This window comes from Mus caroli, chromosome 6, assembly GCF_900094665.2.
Source record: "Mus caroli chromosome 6, CAROLI_EIJ_v1.1, whole genome shotgun sequence".
Taxonomy (NCBI): Eukaryota; Metazoa; Chordata; class Mammalia; order Rodentia; family Muridae; genus Mus; species Mus caroli.
In genome coordinates, this window is record NC_034575.1 from 133821258 (window position 1) to 133844952 (window position 23695).

Sequence of the window (23695 nt, forward strand, 5' to 3'; positions counted from 1 at the left end):
GAAATACTTCCCTCCTTAAAATGCCATATATATTAAAAATTTTCATATCATACTGTAAATATGAGCTATGTTATTTGCTTAAAGTGAAAGACAGATATCTAAATAAATAAATGATTATTGAAATTGAAAATTCCCATCCCTGTTAAATTAACTAATGTCGAGCATCTGAAGCCCACAGCTCAGGAAATACCGATATAGCAATGATGAATCACCAGTGAATGCTGCTTCTTGGTTCCTCTCGTCTCTATATTTTAACTTAACGAACCTGGTGTGATCGATAGTGTTTTATTTGAGATTTTAAGCCCTTTCCCCTTAGCTGGTTGAGTTCATAAAATATTTGGTATATTGTGTTTCATATAAAAACAAAGCTGAATTTTAATGTCACTGTTTTATAGGTCAGCTATTTTTAATTATGTTGCATTCTCTCTTTTTTCTGCACATCCAACAGATGCTTGACCAATGGGGCTGTGTGGTTCCAGGACCATGACCATAGTGGGGAGCGGAGAGTTCATTTCAGTAGCTTTTATTCAGAAGATGATGGTTTGCTAGAAATTCCCCTACATCAGGATGATGTGGACAGTTGTCCGATCTGTTTATGTAGGTAGCATGGCTTTTGTCATTCAAAGACACGTGCTTTCTGTCCTTTCCAGTTTGAACAGAATCATGTGTGTGTGTGTGTGTGTGTGTGTGTGTGTGTGTAGGAACATTCATATAATAGGATACTTTTGGAGGTCAAAGAACAACTTGTAGGTATTGGTTCCTCTCCTTCCACCATGCAGGTCTTTGAGACAGCACTCAGGTCTGCAGATTTGGCAGCAAGCACTTCACCCACTGAGCCTTCTTGGCATCCTAGAGTCATTTCCTAACACTTTGTTTGAAGAATCTTAAGTGATAAGGCCCACACATTGCCACGGTGTAAACCATCCTCTGGCCTACATAGTTAGGTCCACTGACATTTCTAGACTTTGATGCTGCTAGAATCTTCTACCCTGTTACAAGGATTAGTCAGATACTTGGCATGAAGGGACTAGGTGATAAACTGATCTCTGCCACTGAGCCTGCAACACTTTGATAGTGGGTTCATATACCCTAAAGTTCTCCATAAGTGCAATTGCTAATCAAGTGCTATATGCAAATGCATTAGATGAGTTAATGGGCGTCTAATGCTCCTTAATCCCAGGCAAGAAGGTTCTAGCATTGTCCCCAGTTCCTTAGAGAAAATGGATTTTTTTTTTTGAAAACTTTTCTATAAAGGGAATGCTGAGCTGGCTCAAATAGCTTCCAGAAATTCTACCTAAGAGGTAGCTCCTCCTTTGCCAGCAAGAACCTTTTCCTATGGGATAGATGAATAATGGAAAAGACAGAACAGATTGTAGGGGAAGCCAAAGACCATGACCTCAGAAGATGTCCTATACCAAGCCCTCAGACTAGAAAACGGAAAAGGGTGTTCAGAGGAAGTCTGTTGGAAACCAGGACATGATGCGCCTGGGAAGTTCAGCACGAGGCTGGTCAGCTGGCCTCTCTGGGTCCGTTACTCTCCCTCCAGTGACTTCTGAGATACAAAGCCTTCCCGTCTTCTACTTCCTCTCCACAATCAGACTTGCCTTCTCTGCATCCCTTGGCACAGACTAGCTTCCAGTTCGAGCCTTCGGATTTGTCGAACAGGCCTGAGAAGGGGAAGTTCTGTAGACCCTGCAGTGGGTGTTGTGAGCAGCTGCATAAAATGCTCAGACGTACAACAGAGAGTGAGGACACACAGAAGGGATAAAAGCGGGCAGCTAACCATCAGGAAACATCAGAATAAATGAAAACAACCCATAAATAACAAACAGAAACCATGCTGGAAGAGAAAGTAATAAAATCACCCGGAATTATTTAAGATCTATGGCTTCTGTGGGAGATTTACAGCCATGATTTTTATTAATAACTTTCATTTTTGAAGAAAATTTGTTTTCCTTTGCTGGCCAGTGCTTAATTAGATTTGCACAGCACAGACTGCTCAGTGGTTAGCATGTTGAGTGAGGTCAGAACCTCTCTTTCTGAAGGCACTTTTATTCTGGTCCTGGCCGGCTCTCACAAGCAGGCATAGACATTGTGGAAAGAGGCTGAGAGAAAACAGAAAGATGGCTTGCATGCACCGATACAAATCCATCATCACTGTAGGAAGAACGAAAGGTGTGAGATTTCCGGGTGCAGATAGATCAATAGAGGTATGCTGGCATATGAAGGGCAATCAGATATCATAGCTTTAACGTCAAACTTAACATCTTAGTGAATGTCAGTATGCCCTTAAGATATTCACAGAGTAGCTTGGGTGGTAGAAAATGCAGAAAGGTCTGAAAAGAGTGCTAAGTACACCATTGTAAAAGTCTCACTGACCTCCGACATCAGCTTGGGGGTGGAAAGGTCAGTCAGCTGGCGCCCCTAGTGGCCAAATAAAGTTTCTCTGTGGACCAGACAGTAGAAATGGCAGAGGAATGGCATACACCCAGGGACTTCCTGGGGCCTGGGGAAGGAGGACTTGAATTTTTCAAATCTCTAACACCCAAGAAAATGAAACAAGTATGATTAGAGCAGAAAGACACAGAACACGGGGGCCACCCGCACTGTCTGGGTGACGTCATCACCCAAGGAAAGAAATAAGAGCATGGCTGAAAGGAAGCCTGCTCAAATGAAAGGTCAACAGGAGGAGGTTTTTAAAGGCCCCAGCAGATCGGGGCAGCCTTCCACGGACTGCGCATCCACCGCAGATTACTGAAGTACAGCAAGCCAAGCAATTCCTTATTTAATAATAAGAAGTAAAAAGAGGGTGAGCAACCTATTTTCAGGACCCTCCCTGTTGCAGAGATTTTCTTTTTCTCGGCTTCTTAGTAAAGCCTTGGCTGTTTACCCTTCATCGAAAGTGACCAGCTCTTCTCATAATTAAAGCGATCGATGGTCTCAAATATGGGCCACCTGTGACTCTGAAATTATTTCTACATGAAAACACAAAAATGAATGGCTTGTCGTAAAGGACCTTATTGCAGAAGTTTGACATTCATACATTGAATTATTAGGCAGTTACTGAGTTTCACTGGTTTGAATATAATTTAATAAGAACAAACATGTCTACAGTTTCTTAGTGAGGGAGGGAAAGGGGCAGTTGTTTATTTGTATACTATGTTCTCAGCTATATTGTATCTTGTGTTATAACACAGATACATTCATTCAGGTATACAGAAATGGATGGCTGGGAAATATGAAACAGCTAATTGTTAATTCTTTTATGTGTAGATATAGGTAAATGTGATGGCATCTTCTTCTAAAATGTCTAATAACACTAAATATCTTTAATATGTGAAAAAAACAAATGTTTTTTAATGAAAAAATAAACTTCTATATCTTCTATATTCTCTGGTATCCTCAACCTCTCCACTGGGGGTGGGGGTTGGGGGGGAATAAGATGACCTATAAATTAGAAGAACAGTCGAGAGGCCTCATGGGCTGGCTGTATGTGACACTCATGGAATAAACACTGCAGTAGAGTTAAACAAGATGGTGCATCTGTCTTTGGTTTGGGGCTACCTCCTTCTGGCTGAGTTCTGCTTTTACCCCCCGTTAACAAGTCCAGGTTTCAGAAGCACAGTCAACTAAGGTCACCTTGCTTCCTAGTTCTTTTGTTCCTTGGTGATGACAGCATCTAAAAACACATAGCCTTTCTGGAATATTTCATTTTAGAAAAATCAGTTATGAGGGAGTTCAAAACCATAACTCCCAAGCTTCCTTGGCAAATTGGGTGCTAGGTCTGGGGTTGATTCTCGAAGTATGCCTTGCCCTTCTTCCTGATCTGTTTCATATTTGTAGGGACTGGGCCATACAGTGCTCCTAATATACCTAGGGTTAATGGCATTCTTCCTTCTGCCCAACTCCCCCACCCACCGGTCCACACCATCTTTCTCCTTCTCTGCTAGGGTTTGGTTCCCAGTGGCCTTTCCCTAGAACCCGAGAAAAGGGAGGAGATTAGCGTGATGCTCTAGCACTCAGGAACACTTGAATGTGAAGATCCCCAGGATCCCCAACTCAGAAAGGCATACCCAGATGTGTACACCCTTCGCACAGCCCTTTGGGTTAACTTCTGACATAAGCAAAAGAAGTCAGTGTGAGTTAGTTATCAATGACCATGCAGCATCAACCCACCGATGGGGCATATAGATGGGAAGATTGGGCTACACAGACATGGGATATCAGAATAACCACCTTTCTTATTGCAATGTATTTGGGTTGTGTTGTTGTTTTCAAAGTCAGCCACCAGCAACACTATGATAACGAGCTGGTAGGAGAAATCTTTGGCTCATAGAAAATACTGAATAACTGTGTGTGGGTAAAAAAATGGAGGGAGGAAGGGAGGAAAGGGGAAAGGAGAAGAGAAAGGGAACACAAAGCAGGAGAAGAAGGAAGGAAGTGGGGAAGGGAGGGAAGAGAAAAGAGAGGAGGGGAGGAGAGGGAAGAGGAGAGGAAAAGATGGAAGGGGATGTACAGGAACAGAAGGGAAGATAAATGAAGGAAGGCTGGAAGGTTCTTAAAGGCATAGTTCACTCATTGCTGTTTAGGTGGAACTGTGTACTTCACAGAGAAATAGGAGCTTAACCATTTCTGAGGTCTTTCAAAGTCATCTGTCTGTGTTGTTAACAGTTTGGGAACTCAACCCTTCTCTCTATTAAGAAATTGTCTCTGTAGTCAACATAAATCCCTTCTGCTTGATCTTAAGCCCACTTTCTCTGGGTCTGTCTCAGGAGGAGAAGAACAGCGGATCTCTGTGCTTGGCGTGATAATTCTTCTTTCATTTGAAGAGAGTAAGCCATCACCTTGCAGCCTTCTTCTGCCCCTTAATGATCTGAATTCCCATTGCTTTTCTCCATAGACCCTGCTTTCTAATCCCTTAATCTAATGAAGCATATTAGGACTGAGTTCAGAGCTGGTAAAAATAGCATGTTGTCGAATGCAGGTACCAGTAGATCCAGAACAAGCCCCTCTGACAAGTGGAGCTCTGTGCCACTCCTCCACCCACCTCTGTGGAGCCTGGGACAAACGCAGACAGACCTTTCTGGCTGAGAGATGGACTAAGGTTTAAACACCTGTACTCAAGCAGTCACCGAGTGTTTACTGGCCAGTCAGTGGCAGTTCATATTATTCTGGGCACACAAGTGCAATGAAGATGAAAACATATATGGATCCTCTGTTCATGAGCAGTCTGCCAGTTTGATCGTGGGTGTGTGTGAGAGACTTTTAGATCGTGTCAGTCAGAAATTCTTATGTAACATCTGCCTCTATCACAGTATCAGTTGATGGATCATGGTGGATGGGGGCCATCACTGCTCAGGTGCTAGGATCACAGTGCACACACACACACACACACACAGAAAGAGAGAGAGAGAGATCCAGTGCTGCCTACTGTGTGTATAGCTACTAGAGGCAGCAACTTCTTCTGCCTCTTTTAGTCATGTTAGGCTCTAATACCTGCAGCACACTCAGCCTTACTGTGCTGTTGCCATCGCTATTATAGATATTGTGGGGGGCAATCCTCTCACATTTGGGATCCCTTCTTCCCTCTCACTGACCCCTCCACCATGAATCCATAAGCATTGCTGTGGGCTGAGCACCAAGTGCTAGGCTATGCACCCCAACTCTAGCATTTTCTTCACAAGGAGATCTGGCTGTGACTTCTCAGTGTCCCAAACTATAGATGGCAATGGATTCTTGGCGTCCCCCAAATGGTACAAACTAAGGATGCCCCACTCTACAATGGGAGGGAATCTTTCTCAGGTGAAGTCACATAAGAGGGACTGGAGTTGTAAAACCTATCTCTGGTGTCTGTGTCGAGGCAGCCCACAGAGATTTCAGTTTTGTGTTGCTTCTTTCTGTTCTGACCCAGACAGTCCCTTGGAGCTCTGTTTACATCTTCCAGCCTGAATATGCACCATCATCATTTCTTAAAGTCATTACTCAGAACAACCCCCCATGCTGCATTTCATTTTTATTATCCCCGTTTTAGGAACGATTAAATGGAAGCTGATAGCAGTTGCAATGAAGCAAATCATGAGAGGCCCTGATAAAGACAGCAGGCTCAACTGCTACTCTGTGCCAGGCTATTCTTAATGCATGTTTATGCAGCTGTCCCCCACTTCCAGGCTTTTATAAATGAGCCATCCTGTGCCCAATTATCATTATTTTTACCATTCCCTGCCCTTCTGACTCCCCATGCCATGTGTGCGTGTGCGTGTGTGTGTGTGTGTGTGTGTGTGTGTGTGTGTGTGTGTGTGACTATGTGTATTTATATGCAGGATATAGGTGTTTTGCTTTGTTTTAGAGAGGTCTTGCTATGTAGTCTAAGCTGGCTTCAAATCCATAATCCCACTGCTTCAGCCACCTGAGTATTGGGATTACAGGTTTGTGCAACCACACCCAGCTGATATCCCTTTAAAAATGTCCCACTCCACATTCCTTAATGGCAGAGAGGTTTTACTGGCTTTCTGTAAATAGGATTCTGTTCCAGAGATCTCTGCCATTCAACCCCCATTCCTCTTACCCATTATTTACAAAAGACCTCATTAAAGGTTCCTAGGAACAAATTCAATTTCTTTATTTTCCCTTAAAGCAGGTTGAGTCAATACATCAAAGGCATATCTGTTTAGAATATTTTCAGAGCAATACATTAGAAATTATGATAATGCCTGCTCTGGGGAGGGTTCCAGAATTTCAGAAAAATTGTGGCCCTATAGAACAGTGCAGAGATGGGAGAGTTTCTTTTTATTGGATTACCAATTGACATAACTTTTGACCACAGCAAACATATCCTCAAGAAGTTACCCAAGAAGGTTGGTGACTATCAATTGACTTTGTTGAATTCTGGTTGTGTTCCAGTCACTATTAGCTGGTGTTTGACTGTAAAGTTTCACTTGATCTTTACAATGGCTTTGTTTAAAAGCCTATTTCACTAAAGGGAAATAGACTGGGGTAATACCAGCTACTTCTCTTGGCTTCTCCAGCTGATAAATGACATTGTGGGGAACTGGATGTAGTTCTTTCTGACTTCTGAAACCATAAACTAGGTTGTGTTGACCTCAAGTCTTTCCAAAGGAGCCAAATTTATAAGCAGCTGTAGGATTCATTTTAAAAACCAAAAGGAATGTTGTGAAAGCCATCACATGGCTCACACCCACAGCGTCATGAATCTTCTTCCAGCTCCTTGGGAAAGCTGCTGACAGGCCCCTCTGTTGGATCCTGAACTGGCTGGACACTCCCTGGTCTTTCTCAAGCACGGCAGCACTCATTTCAAAGGGAGGAAGTGCCATTCTCTCATGATGTCTTCTGAAAACCATTCTGTCTAAAAGGAGAACGAGGTGTGTGTGTGTGTGTGTGTGTGTGTGTCCATGCCTGCGTGCACAGGCCAGATATAAGTGAAAAGTTTGGCCCACAGCTTTTTCAGGTGTATGGATTCTTCATTAATTTAACAGTGATCTCTGCATGCTCACTTTGAGCCAGGCACTCCCCATAAGGGTTACAATTGTAGGCATGAATGAGGTCCTTGTCTCCATAAAACATCCATCCTGTTGTGACGAGATAAGCCACAAAGAATCAAGTGAAGAAGTAGAATGCTGGGTAAAAAAGTGTCCTGAGAGTAAATTAAATTGGACTGTTGTGACAGAGCAGATGGGTGACTACTTTAGCACAGGTCACTGAGGGAAAGTCTGTCTGTGGACACTTTATTTACCGACATTACCGGAACAAGAATGACACCATGCCCTTCACCTACTGTGCTTCCAAATATCCCAGGCTTCTCTTTATTTACAGTGTAAATCTGTAATCCAGAGCTGTAAAGGGTCTAGATTTGGGGGAGGGGGGATTAGTTTTGACTTTAAATGCTATCATTTTAGAAATGAAGAAAGCCATCAAGAAGAGCAAACTACTTAATCAGGCTATAGAATTAGTGGGTGATCTGGCTACGAGATGTTGGCCCTTCTTTCAAGGACCCAAGTGGCCCCTATCCCCTGCTAATTTTTGTAGTATCAAGCCTTCCCTGTAGAATGCTTACCATCATGCCTACTGGTCACGAGTGTACAGATTCTAAGTTCTCATGAACCCCAAGGGACCTGGTGAACGGACACTAGGAACCTTGGAAATGATATCCTGGAGACTGTGGCAACAATGAGAAAGAGCATCAACTCATCCATCACACCTAGCCATACTCTGGGGCTGAGGCTGCTCCGGCCACTCCTTTTGGCCTATGAGCAACCAGAGCTTCTGAATTTGGGGATGGGGGATGCATAGCCAGTAAATTCAAGCATCACTAAGCACCTTTCCTCGGTAATGCTAGTCCCTTGAACCAATTTGATATGCAAATGTTCTAGGCTATGATCTCCACCCCGCCTCACCTGCCTGACAAAAAGATTAGCCTCAGAATTTCTTTAAATAGTGAGTTCCTTTGGTGCATTTAAAGTGTGATCCATAAAAACTCAATCTATGTAAGGGTTTTATTCTTCCCTTTAAAAAGAAAACAGCCATTATATCAAGGGCACTAGCATAAACTTGGACTCTTAATGATGGATTTTTGGACTCTCTTATTATGTAATGGTTCCCATTCATTCCACAAATATTTATTGAGATGCTTTATGCAATGCACACATCCAGATTGCTATGAGGACACAGGGACAGAATGGATGGCACAGCCTCTGCCCTCTGGGGGTGTGCAGGCACAGAGTCCTAACTCAAGGAAGCTATGATGAGGCTGTGACAGAGGTATGAACCAAAGTTGCAGGGCACATGGTGTAGGACAGTATGCCACAATAACAGATGTGAGCAGGGGCAACAACATCCTAATTGGACTTCAAAGAATGCTCATAACTTGTATAATTGTAGGACTCGTTCATGTCCAGAAAAGGAAACTAGGTATATTACGCAGGAAGTAGGATGCACCAGGCACATTCTCAGAACCAAAGGAGCCAAGGGTAGACAATGATAAGGAAAAGAGGATAAATATTGGAGGGTGAACCAGAGCCTTGAATGCAGGAACAGATAAAATGTAGACTTGGCCCATAAACCCTATCAAGCTCTGGTGTTTGGGCCAGGGATGAATACACAGTTGTATTTTAGGAAGCTCATTCCAGCAGCCACATGTACGGCTGATCTGAATGGGCAAAGGCTGGCTTCATGACAAAGAAGCCCATTAACTTAAAGTCTACATACAGAAGATGGAACAACGGTTGAACTGATGCTACAAATGGTCTAACCCCCAGAGGGAAGAATTAGTTGTAGAAAAAGGTGAGTGTCCCAGGCCTCAGAGATGGGGCAAAGGCAGCAGAGCTCAGCAGGCCTCTCAGTAGTGACCTTGAAAGAACAGTTCTAAGATGCTAACTGTTTGAAACAGTTATGATGACCCTAGCTGGACAGCACATTATCCATGCATGAAGTCTCAGTCGTTAATAACTCCTCTTCTGGAAATAGGCAGAAATGCATGGTAAAAAATGGGAGGGACGAAAACACTTCAGAAATTATGGCATCTCGACAGAAACAGTGAAAAGTTGGTTGAGTAGGATAGAGAGCAGGAGCCCAAGGTTCAACTCATTATGATCAAATGAAAACTCAGTCGTGGGAAATAACTTTACCCATCAGGTATCATTTAAATCTTTTAGCTCTGATGATGTCACCATAACATGATGGGCTGGGGCCTTTCAATATTAAGAATTGGGTCTTGAGTCTCACAAATGTTCAGTTCACAGGTTCATATAACTTAGCTGTCTGAGGTTCTGGGATAACACTGTGAGTTTTGGAGAGTTCATCTCTGGCTTCTTGGTCTTAAAGAGAGTCGAATGCTACATTATGAATACTAAATCTACCCCAAAGTACACACACCAAAGGCTTAGATGTTAGCCTGTGGCATGATTGGGAAATGATAGAACCTTTAGGATATGAGGTCTAGGGAGAAGAAGTTAGGTCACTGGGAAGGTGCCTTCGAAAGTATACTGGGGCCATGGTATTTTCTGTTTTCCAGATATCACGAGGTAAGTAGGTCTTCTCTGCATCATGGTCCCATTGTTATCTTTGTCTTACTATAGATCAGTGGTTCTCAACCTTCCTAATGCTGTGACCCCTTAATAGAGTTTCTCATGTGGTGGCCCCCAACTATAACATCATTTCCATTCTTACTTCATAACTTCAGTTTGCTACCTTTATGATTCATAATGTAAATATCTGATATGCAGGATATCTGCCATAAAATATGAATTATAATGTAAGTGTCTGATATGCAGGATATCTGCCATGCAACCCTGTTGAAAGAATCATTCAACCTCCAAAGGGGTTGCAACCCGTAGGTTGGGAACCTCTGCCAGAGACCAAGATCTACAGGCTTACATGACCATGGAGTATATATCCATAAACTAAAACCAATATTTTCCTTATGAAAGTGGGTGTGACTCATTATTTTATCACAGTTATAGAATACTGGTGAACATACTTGGTTTCTACTCTTTTTAGAACCACACTGACATCATGAAACCTATTCTCAGCCAGCTGACCCATAGCAACCAAGGACATAGTTCTTAAACCAGTTACTCAGGGTTATTTTCACGGAATAATATTATTATGAACTGAGTGGTCTCATGATAAGAATATTTTGGGAAAAGTCATATTATATAAAGTTAAAGATGCCTCTTTGTTCTAAAAACACATCTGAACTTTTCAACTGTTAATACATCCTGAAATTGCTCTGGCCTGAAGAGCAGTAAGCAGCGTCTCTCAGTCTTATTTATTTTATTTTCAGAACCACTTGTCAGAGTGTTTCAAGGGACAAATGCCAGCAGGATGCACCTCCAAAAAATACCCAGTGATTACTCTTGGGTATTTAACCTGGGATCTAGAATCATAGCTAAAGCCAATGATTACTGAGTGCTCACTGTATGCCAGGTACTGCTCCAAATATTTTAGAGATGCCAATATATTAATTCTCATTTTATAGGTAAAGAAACTGAAATACTGAGTAGCTAAGAGACTACCCCATTTGCTCCCATGTCCTAAATAGACAAGTAGGTAAGCAGGGGTGACAACAGAAATTGAGGTCTAAAGGTAGAATTTCAAAGGCTATGGTCAATTAGTAGCAAGTAATTCTTCCAAGTAGAGCCCTGGGTACCAAATTTCAGTCACAGCAAACCTCGTCAGCACTTCTGCTTGTGCACTTGGCTTATTGGTTTCCTCCGGCACCATGCAATAGAAGCTCTAACTGGTACTGCCTGGTTAGATTCCTCAGGAAATTTGTTGGTTTGCATACATATCATCTCCCATTACAGCAGACATGAGTTATACAACCAGCGATAGCAATCAGAACATAAAGAAAAACATCTCGTGGTTAGCCCACGTAGCAAGAGACTGAAAATGAATGCTTGCTTGAGGTCTGGCTTCTCCTGGCCTCTCAGAGTTCCAGTATATTGCTCCTGATGCCTAGATAACCAAGAGGCTGCTTTTCTTTAAGGCAATGGGAAATTGTGTACTCCTGCTGCTAGGGTGGGATCCAACACCTGCCTGTCTACTTAGCTCAAGGATTGCCAAAGTCATGTCCTACCCTCTCCCACTTCCTCTCCTTGTTCAGAAGGATTATCACCAGCTTCGGATGCATCTGGTAGCCATCTTCACTGAAGGACAGGTTTCTCCCTTCAAAAGTGACATTGATCAGATACCTGTAACGATAAAATTAAAGGAAGATTAAAAGTATGAAAAAGAACTTGAAAGCAGAAGGCACTCAGGTTGACAAAAAGATAGGAACACAGATGACCATTAGTCAACTGACACTCTTGAAATTCCTATTTATTATGCAATACCCATCTATATTTTACAGTAGGAATCATGTGAAAAATAATACAATTTAAAATAAGGTTGGCTCATTACCAAATAATTGAGAAAATTATTTTAATTCAAATTATATGTGTACATATTTGTCTGTGTTGGGGTATATGCACATGAGCGCAGGTGCCTGAAGAGGCCAGAAGGAGGCACTGGGTCCCCTTAAGCTGTAGTTATAGATGGTTTGTGAGCTACCCAAAATAGGTTCTAGGAACCAAACTCAGGTCTTATCTGAGGGCAGCGCACTCTCTCACCTGCTGAGTCATTTCTCCAGTCCTCACTTAGACACTTTTAAGACTGTTTCCTTTTCCCCCCATCTGCAAAAAGTCTGGTAATAAAAAGATCACCTAATTAAGTCTGTAAGCGTAAATGAGACAACTAGGTTAAGCACTTACCATAGGGCCTGGCGCATAGTAAGTGCTCATTAAATGTTAACAATCATTATTCAAAAAAGGAGGCGGAATAAAGGGGTGGAGGAGCTAGAGACAAGAAAAGAAAATGGCTATGTATCAAGACAACTTTCTGCCAAGAAAGGTAGCAAGTAGGCGCTTAGGGTCTGTCTCCACCCCCAACTATGCACATTCTTTAAATTCTTACTAAGGTCTTGATCAGCCCTTATTTGTAAGTCAAGTGAGCATGGCAGGCCAGAAGCATGTAGAACCCAGGACTTCTGCTGGATGTACTGTGAGTGTGGGGAAAGGAGGGGGTGTATGTTTCATACTGTGCTTTGGGGATGAAAGCATAAATTAGTGAAAATTCTGGAAGCCACCAATATCAGACCAATAGAATGGTTTTCCTGCAGGACACTTATCCCCAGCCTATCCTGTCCATTGCTAGCTGCTAGAATTAAGAAGTATCTGGGAATTCCCATAGGCCTGGTCATTACAAGTGCATTAGTGCAACTGGGCTGATAGTAATTAATGTCCCTCTACCATATAGGCCCACAGAATCAATAATGAAGTTCTGTGCTACATGATAGGCTACTCCAGCATTTTAGGACTGATGCTGTTTGTGAGTTGAGTCTCTGCGAAGGAACCAACTAGGCATCTCACAAAGCAGTGGAAGAGGCAGTTCAGAGGACCTACTTCCAACTGCTCTTCTTGAAAACATCTGGGAAAGTTGCCTGTTGCAGGCAAAGCTATAGAAATGTAGAACCTTCTAATAACTGTAGAGATGTCTGTGCAGCATAACCGCCCCACCCCCAGGGATACTTTTTATTCTAGGGCTCTCTGGGATTGGCAAGCTTGTCATGACTCTATCATATGCAGCTTTAGAGATACAGCTGTGAGCACGGAAGACTCCAAAAGAACAGAAGTTCTTAGAATTTCGAGCTAGACGTTTCAGACCGCCTAGCTTGTTGTTTCTTACCAATTGATGCTTTCTTTATACAGTATCATTGACTTTGACCTCTAGGCTTCTTTTGAATATTCCTATTGGTTGAGGTACTCACCATGGTGTCTTCCATCCTCAACACACCATCATCTCATGATTCTGTCTTATTTAAAGCTGATTCCCACCCCTTTACAACTCTTGAAAACTTGTTTCTTCTTATGATATTGTACGGTCTTAGTCTAGTCCTTCTTTGATCTGAGCATTCTTCAAGTATTTGAAGACATGTATCAAACATCCTTCATAAAAACTCGTTTCAACCTGTGAAGACACCTTAAACTCACTTTCTTCTATAATTTTAATTTTGTGGACTAGGAAAGAGAAACATTAAATTATTTGCTCAATATTATCTTACTAGTGTTTATCAGAAGTAGTAGTTAAGTAACACCCTAAGTTCCATGGTCTTTCTTCCATACCATCCCTGTTCTCACAACAACATAGGATTTAGGATCCCGTTTCCTTACATGTTCATCATATACCATGGCCTCAAGTTCCTCCTCATTTTGAGAGCCTTCAATCAGTCAAGTGTGGCATCCACAATCCAGCTCAGGTCCCACACAGTATCTTCATTCCTTACTCTGATCCTGACCTCTTAGCTCAGTCGGTGCAGCATCCCCATTGCTGCTTTGAAGATAATATTCAGGTTTCCTGTAGCTGGCACTAATTCCAAATACAACCCAAATCCCTACAGTATTCAGTCTAAGGGATATAATTACAAAACCAGCATTTTAAACCGACAAACTACAGTAGAAGCATCCACCATCATGAACCTGAAAAATATGTTCTTCCTATAATAGTACTGAACTACTTGGAATTATTTCTGGACATCTTTAGAGAAAGATTATGCAACAAAAATAGTTTAATCCCATTTTGTTTTTAAAGAAGGAAAGATGAGAGAGGAACAAAAGAGAGGAAAATAAGGAAGAGAAAGAGGAAAGACAGAATGGAGGAAGGAGGAGGGGGAAGGGGGAAAATAAATTACCAGCTTAAGTACCCACCTCTTCACCAGGCATGGCTATAAATTATTCTGCCTTTATCTAAACTACTATTAAAATATTTAAAAGGAAGTGTCCATTTCTGAAGGCAATTATAGAAGTTCCAGAAATGATTAAATTTCTACGTAACATGAATGGGGTTGGTATATAGCCTCACGATGACATCTCTGAAGGGGATAGCATTGAGCTGGGAGCCCATGTGCAGAAATTTAAATTTTCAGGAAATAAAGCCCACTTGAAGGCACTGCAACTGGCCTGCAGTTAAACATCTCTTTTCCCGTGTCTCCACGTCCTGATTTCATGTAGAAATCATTGCCTTGCAGATACGTTCTTTCTCTTCCTTTTCTCTGTGTTCATCCCATCTATCTAAGCTCTTCTTGGATGCTTCACACTTATCAAGACCATTTATAAAGCTTCATGGCCCTCTACAAAGTACTCTACTATGTGTGTTTTAATCATCTGGGTCATTCCACAGCATATGAATCAATCATGCACAGTGTGTGTGTGTTTTCTTTCTGAGGAATTGCCTCTGCTGTGACACCATTTAGCTATTGGGACATTTGAAAACTTAAACATGCTCTGAGTGAGGATGGCTTTTGTACAGCAGAGCCCATCAGTCCACTCGGTGGTAATAAAGGGTGGAAATGATTATGGCTAAGGTCGTGTCTCTACTTGTGAACCTAAATGATACCTCGTTAAAATGAAAATGTCATTGGACCTTCAGCTATCAGAGAAAACAGCTGTGGTCATGAACAAATGAAATCGTCAATAGGAACACTGTATAAAATTTGATTTATACATGAGACTATACAATAGCAAGCATTTTTTAAAAAGGGTCATTATCACGATCTGACCATATAACAGCAAGACACCTGCTTCAGTGAAGGAGATTCTGATAGGACATCTAGCAAGGCCTGCTCATAAATGAGCTACACAGAAAGAATGAAGGCTGAAGTCCATATCTGGAGATAACATGAAGTCGTAAGATCACATGGATGATTAAACTTCCCATGAGAACTGAAAATACTCAATATCTGGCTATACTTTATCAATTTAAAACATTAAGACCTTGAAACCTAAGTCCTGGGTAAGAAGCTGAACTATAATTAAGACTCTGAGACCCTATAAGCACTGGTTTCTCTATACAAGCCATTATCTCACTCACAGAAAAGACCCTGGCTTAAGTGGAAGCTCAATGCAGAGTGTTGCCCATTCATTACACTCTTTGTCTCTCTGAAGTCCCATCAAGGTTGGATAGGTTAAAATTTTACTTGATTTGTTTCTCAGACATGGTTTCACATCCAAGAAACCCAATGGCCTACCTCCTTAAGTTGTGGGATCACACCGAATGTGAGCTTGCTGCAACTCAGAGAAAAGCAGAAAAGTGTTTGCTGGAAACTTATTTTAGAGAGGAAACAGATCCCAAGATGTTAAATGATCTCCCCAAGTGACACTCACACTCAGGATCAGAGATCAGACCTTCCGTTCTGAGTTCTATATCTTCTCATGACTCTCCAAAGTGACATCAGTGTCCAAAGCCTCATCAGCACCTGTCATGGTCTGCCTTATATCACCTCAGCTGGAGACTAAATGAACTAAAACAAATTTCCCTTCCTGGTTACCTTCTTGTTGAACAAGAAACTCAGAATCTTGATGAACTTCCAGCTAACACATTTGTTTTACACAGCCTAAGTCACACACCAGAAGGTTTAATAGGGTCAAGCTAAGGTTGGCAAATCCTAGGCCTTTTTTACTTTGGCCACACAGAGCATCCACAGTACCATGTAGACAATTGGCATGGTGAGTCTGCAGTGTGTGCTGGGCAGGAGGCACCTGATGGACTTCTGCCAGCATTTGTCAGCAAATCAAGAGCCCTGGCGTGATGGCACCTTTCTGTCTTCATATTGTTACAAAGTATTAGCTTTATAAAACGTAATATCCACTAAGATGGTGGCAAAGTGGAGTAGCTCACCATCATAGCTCATCCAGTCCTCTCTCTCACCATCATCCAGAGGTTTCTATGGCTTTAACCAGATCACACCACAGGGATAGAAACAGCATCCAGATGTCCTCAACCCCAGTCCAAATTCCTTCCAATCACCACCATGTTTCAAAAGTGGAGCCAAAGCTCTTCCCTCCTTTCCTCACACTGATTGCTCTCTACTGGATCAGATGAAGGCAGCTTCGGGTCCACCATCTTACCCGGAAGTTTGGAATCTGTCTATTTGGTAGATGAGGGAAATAAAGATATCAGACACAAAAGGTATATATTGATGATACACAGTTACACAGGAATTTTCAGAGACAGAAACTTGTAAGCAAGAGGTCAAGAATTCATTCCCCTGCAGGATGTCTCTACTTTTAGGAGCTAGAAAATAGAAATGTTTTGAAAATCTGGCTCTACTTTTGAAAAAGCTGAGAGAAGGCAGGCCATGCACCAAGAAGTACACACAGGCCTCCAGCCGGGGCTTCCCTGGAAGCTGAAGAGAAGCAGAATGCTCATCAAAAAGGTCTCCCCTGCAGCCTGGATGCAGGGAGCCCTGGTGCTGCCCTCAAGAGCAACCCACAGCCCTCAAAGCCACAGATCCAGCAGTGAGTTTTGGTAAGACACTGACTGCACCAGGGCAGTGGAGGTACCATCTTGAGAGTGGCCCATGGTTAAAACTGGGATACTCTAAGCGTTTGAGAATAGATGCTGAAAGGGAATTGTGGAGAGCGAGAAGAGAATGATTGGGAACGGGCATGAATCTGAACAATGTAGAGTGGGAATTACATACAAAATGCCATAATGAAACTGATTACTTTTATGCAATTTCAAAAACAATTAATAAAATATAGATTGGTTAAAGCCATCTTAAAACTTGAATGTTGTGGGTAATGACAACTATACTATATTGACATGTTCTTTGGGGCATTTTATTCTTTCTTTCTTTCAAATTAACCTTCTTTAAATTAATATGCTTAAGGTATACAATATTATGTTATAGGACATATGTAGTTAACAGATTATACAGGAGAGCAATTAATCTACCCCTCATTTCTTCTGATAAATACCGAGTCTGTTCGGTTACTGAAATCTGATTGGCAAAGCCACGAGGCCTTCTAAACATCTTCCTAAAGAGCAGAAGGTGCTGTTGGAAATGACGGTTTCTTCTGCACATTTACCCTGGAAATAGTGGAAACAATTTCTCACAAGAACATAAACATGGATTTTAAAAACGTTTAAAGCCATTTCATTAGACATAGTATTGAAGGAGAGAGCCCAAGGTATTTGTAAATTAGCTTTTTATATCTGTTAACATTATCCTTTGGATAAACTTAATAGGGATGTCTTACTTTTCCCTAAATTAGGAACTCATTTATCAAAACAGATCCTGAGCTATCAAATCAGTGTAGTGGGTTTGTTTTGGTGGGCTGTTGCTGGTGAATTCTTGTCAAGCCCTGCGGGAGAAGTTTACAAGCAAGGTCCCCCTCTGAGGACCCCTGCTTAATTCCTGGATTCATCTGACCTTAAACTGTGTGGTAACATTTCCAAGATGGATAAATTATTTCATCTAGTCTATGTTTTTTATTTGTTTGTTTGTCTTACTTTGCTTTTGAAAGAGGACTTTGAAGAAACTTTTAAAATCCCCCCTGAAGCTATAGTGCCATATATAGTAATATGAAGCCATGCACCAGACAAAATAATTAGAAAATTAGTTTTGTAAGCTTTTTCTCTTATTTAGGAAAAATAATAGCTAGTAGAGAACCTTGAGAGAAACTAATTTAAAGGTTACACCACAATATCCACTTATAATTACTTGAGGCACATTAAATATAGTTTGTCTTCTAATAAATTAAACATTTTTATCTTTCTGAAATGGTATTTAATATCATTAATTTCTTTCACGGAGCGTCCACAAACAACAATAAGTTCAAGTGTGGCCTAGTCCATATATAAATTATTTAAATTCTATTTGTGATGTTAAATTAATGAGAGAGATTTTAAGGCACCCTGAGAGCTGGCTGCTAGAACCCCGCCACGCTCCTCTCCTCTGCTAGAGGTAAGAAATATGCTTAATCCCTTTGGGAGTTTGGGATGAACTACTTTCATTTGAGGGACAAATGGTGACATCAATCACAATTTACTACAAAGTAGAAGGAAAAAAAAATAAAACCTCTTCAGACTCCAAAGTCCAACAATGAAAAATTCTGAGAGCTTTCGCATGGACCCTGTTTCACAACCGAATGTCATGACTTAGTTTTATCTGAAATGAAAGAAAATAGAAGAGAATTGTTGAGACTTGCCCAGTAATCTCTGCTTGGACCGAGGAGGAGGGCAGAGAGCATTTATTTTCCTCCAGAAAGCTGTTATTTATGGACAGTCATCAAATCAGTGAGATTTGTGTACAGGTGCTACAAACGCACAATAGAATCCTATTCGCCTCAAAAGACAAGCGAAACCATGGAGTTGTGACTCTGCCACAAGCTGTGATGGCTGCTGAAATCCTCACCATTCTATCAAGTGGGTCAATGCAGCTGTCCATGCCAGGGGGCAATTCTCTCCTGAGCTTGTTTAGAGTTCTCTCTGGGAACAACACAGAGCCTTGTTTTCAGTGGTAAGAGATATAAGCAAATGAAAAGGCCTGTCCTGTGTCCCCGGATACTGCTGGGGAGAGATGAGTAGAAATAAAATAAAAGCAGGAAACAAAAGCAATTAAGAGAAAAGAGAAAGTTTGTATAGATACTATCACACACACACACACACACACACACACACACACAGTCCAATAAGTAATGTTATGACCTTGCAGTGGATGTAGGGTAACTTCTTCAATTACCCATCATCTCATCTTTTTTTTTGAGTTATCATCTCTCACTGAACCAGAAAGTTGAGGGTTTGGTCAGGCTGGCTGGCTCAAGAGCTCAGCCTGTCTCGGTTTCTCCAGTGCAGGTATTACAGGCACACACCTCCACACCTGACTTATGTGTGACTGGCATCCTATTTATTCAGTCAGCCATCTCTCAGGCTTCAATTGTTCCCTTATTAAAAGATTAAAGACTGTCATCTTCTTCTGTGCTTGTGTTTGTGAGCATGAGTGTATGTGTGGTCCACATGCATGCAGGTGCCTACAGGGGTCAGAGGAGGGAACAGATCCCCCGGAACTGGAGTTAGGAGTCACCTGACATGGGTGCTGGAAACAGGTCCATTGCAAAAGCAGCAAGTGGTTTGAACCTCTGTGCCATCTTTCCAGCCTCACTACTGTTCTCTTTCAAAAACACTACTTAAAAGTTGGAGACCTTTAGCATTTGGGGGACTGGATCACAGCCTCCCCTTCACATTTACTGCTGATCATACTGAGGTCTGGAGAACTGCTGCTGAGCTTTGGCCAATTAAGTTCAGAGTCTCCCAATTCCCCAACTTTTCCTTTGCTCTTCATACTACAGTCAGAACATCTCTCATTGCTCCAGCAGCCCAAGCTGAGGCCAGAGAACATTTGCTTCTCGACGCTGTGCTTTAGTGAATCCCTGGGAGGTTTTCTGCAGTTGGAAACCACTTTACCAGACTCCTTTAATATGATGTTTCCTTCCCAAAGAACACAAAAGATAAGCTTACATCCCATAATTTCAGTCCATGGTAAATGACTATTCAAAATGACCCCTATTCTGATCTCCTAGAGTTCTGCCTGAACACTATGTAATCCTCCTTAAAGTCTCTTCAGGAAAGATACACTCCTACTTGGATATGAAAGTATGGTACTTCCTATGGGGAGGCAACGAAGCCATCCTTTGACACTAATTAATGAGCAATGCGGCAAACCCGCTTCCAATTCAATTTTGCGTGGAAAAACCAGAAAGAGAAAAGAAATGACTTTTCACTTCACCACTCTTAGTCACCTTGGCTATTTGGAGAACTGATAAGGTCCTGCTAAGGTAACCACAACAGTGGGACTTCCCAGTGATAGGCACCAAGAGATGCTTTGATAATACGAAGATCGCTGAATTGTTTTTGCTTTCTAGCTCATTTTCACATGTCATCCATGAGTTCAAAATATTGAATATAAATCATTTTCTCTACAACCTTACTATATTGAATACATCCAGGATATACTGTCCTCACTAAGCCTCAGGACTTACCCAGAGAGAAATGTTACAAGTCAAAAGCTAGCTGGCCCCTTACTTATTGCTATTACCTCTTTATGTATACTGCCATGGTTGGTTTGTGTCAACTTGACACAAGCTCAAGTCATCTGAGAAGAGCTAACTCAGTTGAGAAAATGCCTCCATCAGCATGCCTGTAGGCAAGTGTGTAGGGCATTTTCTTGACTAATGATCGAGGGCCCAACCCACTGAGAGTGGGTGCTACTTCTGGACTGGGGGTGGGGGTGTTCCTGTGCTGTATAAGGAAGCAGACCAGGCAAGCTACAGGGAACAAGCCAGTAAGCAGCACTTCTCTGTGGTTTCTGTTTCAGTTCCTGCCTCCAGGATCCTGCCTTGAGTTCCTGCCCTGACTTCCCTCCATGATGGACGGTAGGCAGTACGCTGAAATAAGCCATTTCCTCCAAGATTGATTCTGGTTATAGCATTTATTACATCAATAGAAAATATCTAGGGTGCCTACTATGACTTTTAAGGCAAAGGCTTGTCTTTCTGATATCCATTTTTTGCTTATGAGCTGGAAACAGTATTTAGGGAAAATGCCAAAGCTAAACAAGCACCAATTGACAAAGATTTCTCTAGAATATTCAACTTTAACCAGAAAACAGTTCTTTCCTGTGAACTTCCAGTTAGATGGAAAGAAACCCTTGATGTATAATCCCTTGACCAAGGACCTAAAGTACCCTGGGCATGAGACCCTGGGAAGAGAATGATGAGGCTTTTCTCTTCTTGACCTTGGTTTGTTATTCCCTCTTCAGGATCCTCTCCCTGTCTATCACCTTAAAGGATTAATAAAACAAGAACACTGGAAGAAGCACATGTAGTCCCCATTCTCCAGGTAGTTACCACAAGTTTAACTTTGCCTATTATTTAGCTCTACTAAAGCAAAGGACAAAAGGAGTGAATGAATTTGGGATGAATCAGTGACAGCTTCCGTTACCAGGGACGGGAACAGAGATTATGAAGAGATGTCACTCATGGAAAATGAGGCTATAATTTAGTCTTCTATCGATAGTTGACAGATTTCTACCAGTGGGGCTTCCCAGAAGTCATTATGCTGTATGGGGAAGGGAAGGGGACCAAAGGAGTCAGGGTGATTGCAATGGTCAGAGATGGTTTGGAATAGACAGGGAAAGAAGATGTCGCTGAGACTATTATGACTTTAAGGGATGTGGGTATTCTATAATCCCATCATGCTGCAGGTGCAAGAAACATGGTTGTGGAAGATGCTGATTTGTTTAAGAGCACATCTCTGCTTTAGAAAAACCAGCTGCTGAGGATGTTGCTCCCTAGTAAAGGACTTGTCTAGGATGCACAAGAGGCTATGGGTTTGACTGCTGGTACAGGTTCATGAGAGGCTGTGGAGAGGACTTATCTACAAACCATATCTGCCATGTGGATGAAACTCTCCCACACGGAGGAAAACATAATAACTTGTAGAGTGTAGGACATAAGAAAAGACATCAATAGTGAGGGAGGCAAAATGGAACCCAAGATGCTGATGGAGACAGTAAAAGGTTGTGCTAAACCTACATGCAAAGAAGAGGATGCAGAGTGTAAAATAGGACGGGGGTGAAGAGGGTAAGCAGTCTAAGGGTCAGCAGGAACCGTCAATGCGGGGTTCGTTCATGTTGCTTCTGTAGTGAGCCTAGGGAATGGCTTTCTGGATAACAGATTAGTGAGAAGAGACATTCCTAAAGTAGGGTTGGAGTCAAGAGCTGAGGAGTTTAACATGTTTGTCCTGGGTGGATCTGAAAACAGTAAGGGCCGCTGCCTACAGAATGAAGGATGATATTCCTCTTTGTAATGCTTGATGAGAAGGCATTGGTTAGCATTGGTTAGTCTGTCTGTCTGGGCTTGTGAGATACCAAGTAAAGGCACCTGCCGTCAACCCTCATGGCCCAAGTTTGAGTTCAGGGACCCATGTGGGAGAAGGAACAAACCCACTCAACTTGTCTTCTGACCTGTGTTATGCAGTCCCATAACACACACACACACACACACACACACACACATTAAAAGAAATAAAATGTAATATAAAAATTTAACATTGTCCGCCAAATCCAAATCTTAGTTGTTCAGAGCTCATAAAAACGTAGCTTTCAACCCCAGCACACCATGACAGTGCTTCCCGAGCAGACTGGAATGGAGAAGAAGGAAAAAGGGGTGGGGTGCAAACTGACCTGTTTACTTATTTACTTACTGAGTTAAAGACATCTGTTAATAACTAGTCAAACAGTCTAACACAGGTTGGCCTCTGATTCAGAGCTTCAGACAAAATGAGGACAAGAATTTATGTGAACCAAACCAACCCTCCCCCAACCCCCGCCGCGCCTGCCTAAGAGGACAGCACCGTGAACCCCAACTGCATCTCCCCGGGGTAGATGAGAAAACCGTGTAATCATCTCGGTTGCTGTACTGTGTGGGGGCTAGAACTCTGCTGTTCCTTCTTTGTCAGGGGATCTCAGTTCTCTCTCTCCCTCTGTAGGTTGATGTTTCCATGGAAACCTGCTCTTTAATGCTTCTGAAATTACTGTGCATTTATACCATTAACTCTTTGTTTACTAGGGCAGTTTGCAAAGTGGTATTCCAACCCCTCTCAAAGGTAATTATATGGACATCTCTACTTACTGAAAACTTTTTGCAAAGATAATAGACACACCTGTTGCCTGCCTCTCAACATCAAACCCTACTCCTTAACCCCTCTGTCTTGGTTCTTGCCTCGGCTAGTCTACCAATATATTTCATGAAGTCATTGATCATCAAAACAAGGTCTAGGAAATGAAATGAGAGCAGCGTTGCTCTGTCCTTCTGTTCCTTGCTCACCTTCTCCCGCTTGATGCTGGCGAGAATTTTCCCCCGTGGACATTTGCTTTGCATAATTACTGCTTAAAGTAAAATATTATCTTGGTTTTCTTTTTATACCTCAGGCCAGACTTCCCTCCTTTTACGTTCCTTTCTTATTGAAACTCTCTGTTTTGAGAGTACCCGAGTCTCAATGTCGAACCTACAACTCTCCCTCTGCCTCACTCAAGACACAGCCACTCACTCATCACCTCCACACACCAAGATTTCGGAATCTATTCCAGAGCTCACCTCTCCCCTGAACTTAAGTTCGGTATGTCTGCTCAGACAAGTGCAACAAACGCTTTGAGATGAATTCGAGCTTAACAGGACCAGCTCCAAAGCCAGCTTCCCCTGTCATTTCGTGATGGAAGCAATGTAAGACTCCAATCATTAAAGCGTTCCAATTCTTGGTATAATTCGATATCTCTTTCTGTTTCAACTCCTTTTTCACCACG

The 23695-nt window shown here is 42.1% G+C and overlaps 1 protein-coding gene across 5 annotated transcripts in view; it reads right to left on the bottom strand.

Annotated features, from left to right (window-relative positions):
* The window catches only part of Grin2b (glutamate ionotropic receptor NMDA type subunit 2B), a 450218-nt gene that overhangs the window by 101903 nt on the left and 324620 nt on the right, over window positions 1-23695 (bottom strand). For all 5 annotated transcript variants that reach the window (XM_021164703.2, XM_021164705.2, XM_029478515.1 and 2 more), the window contains one exon: window positions 11594-11708. In XM_021164703.2, coding sequence (XP_021020362.1) covers window positions 11594-11708 — 115 coding nt within the window. The remainder of the gene's footprint in view (window positions 1-11593; window positions 11709-23695) is intronic.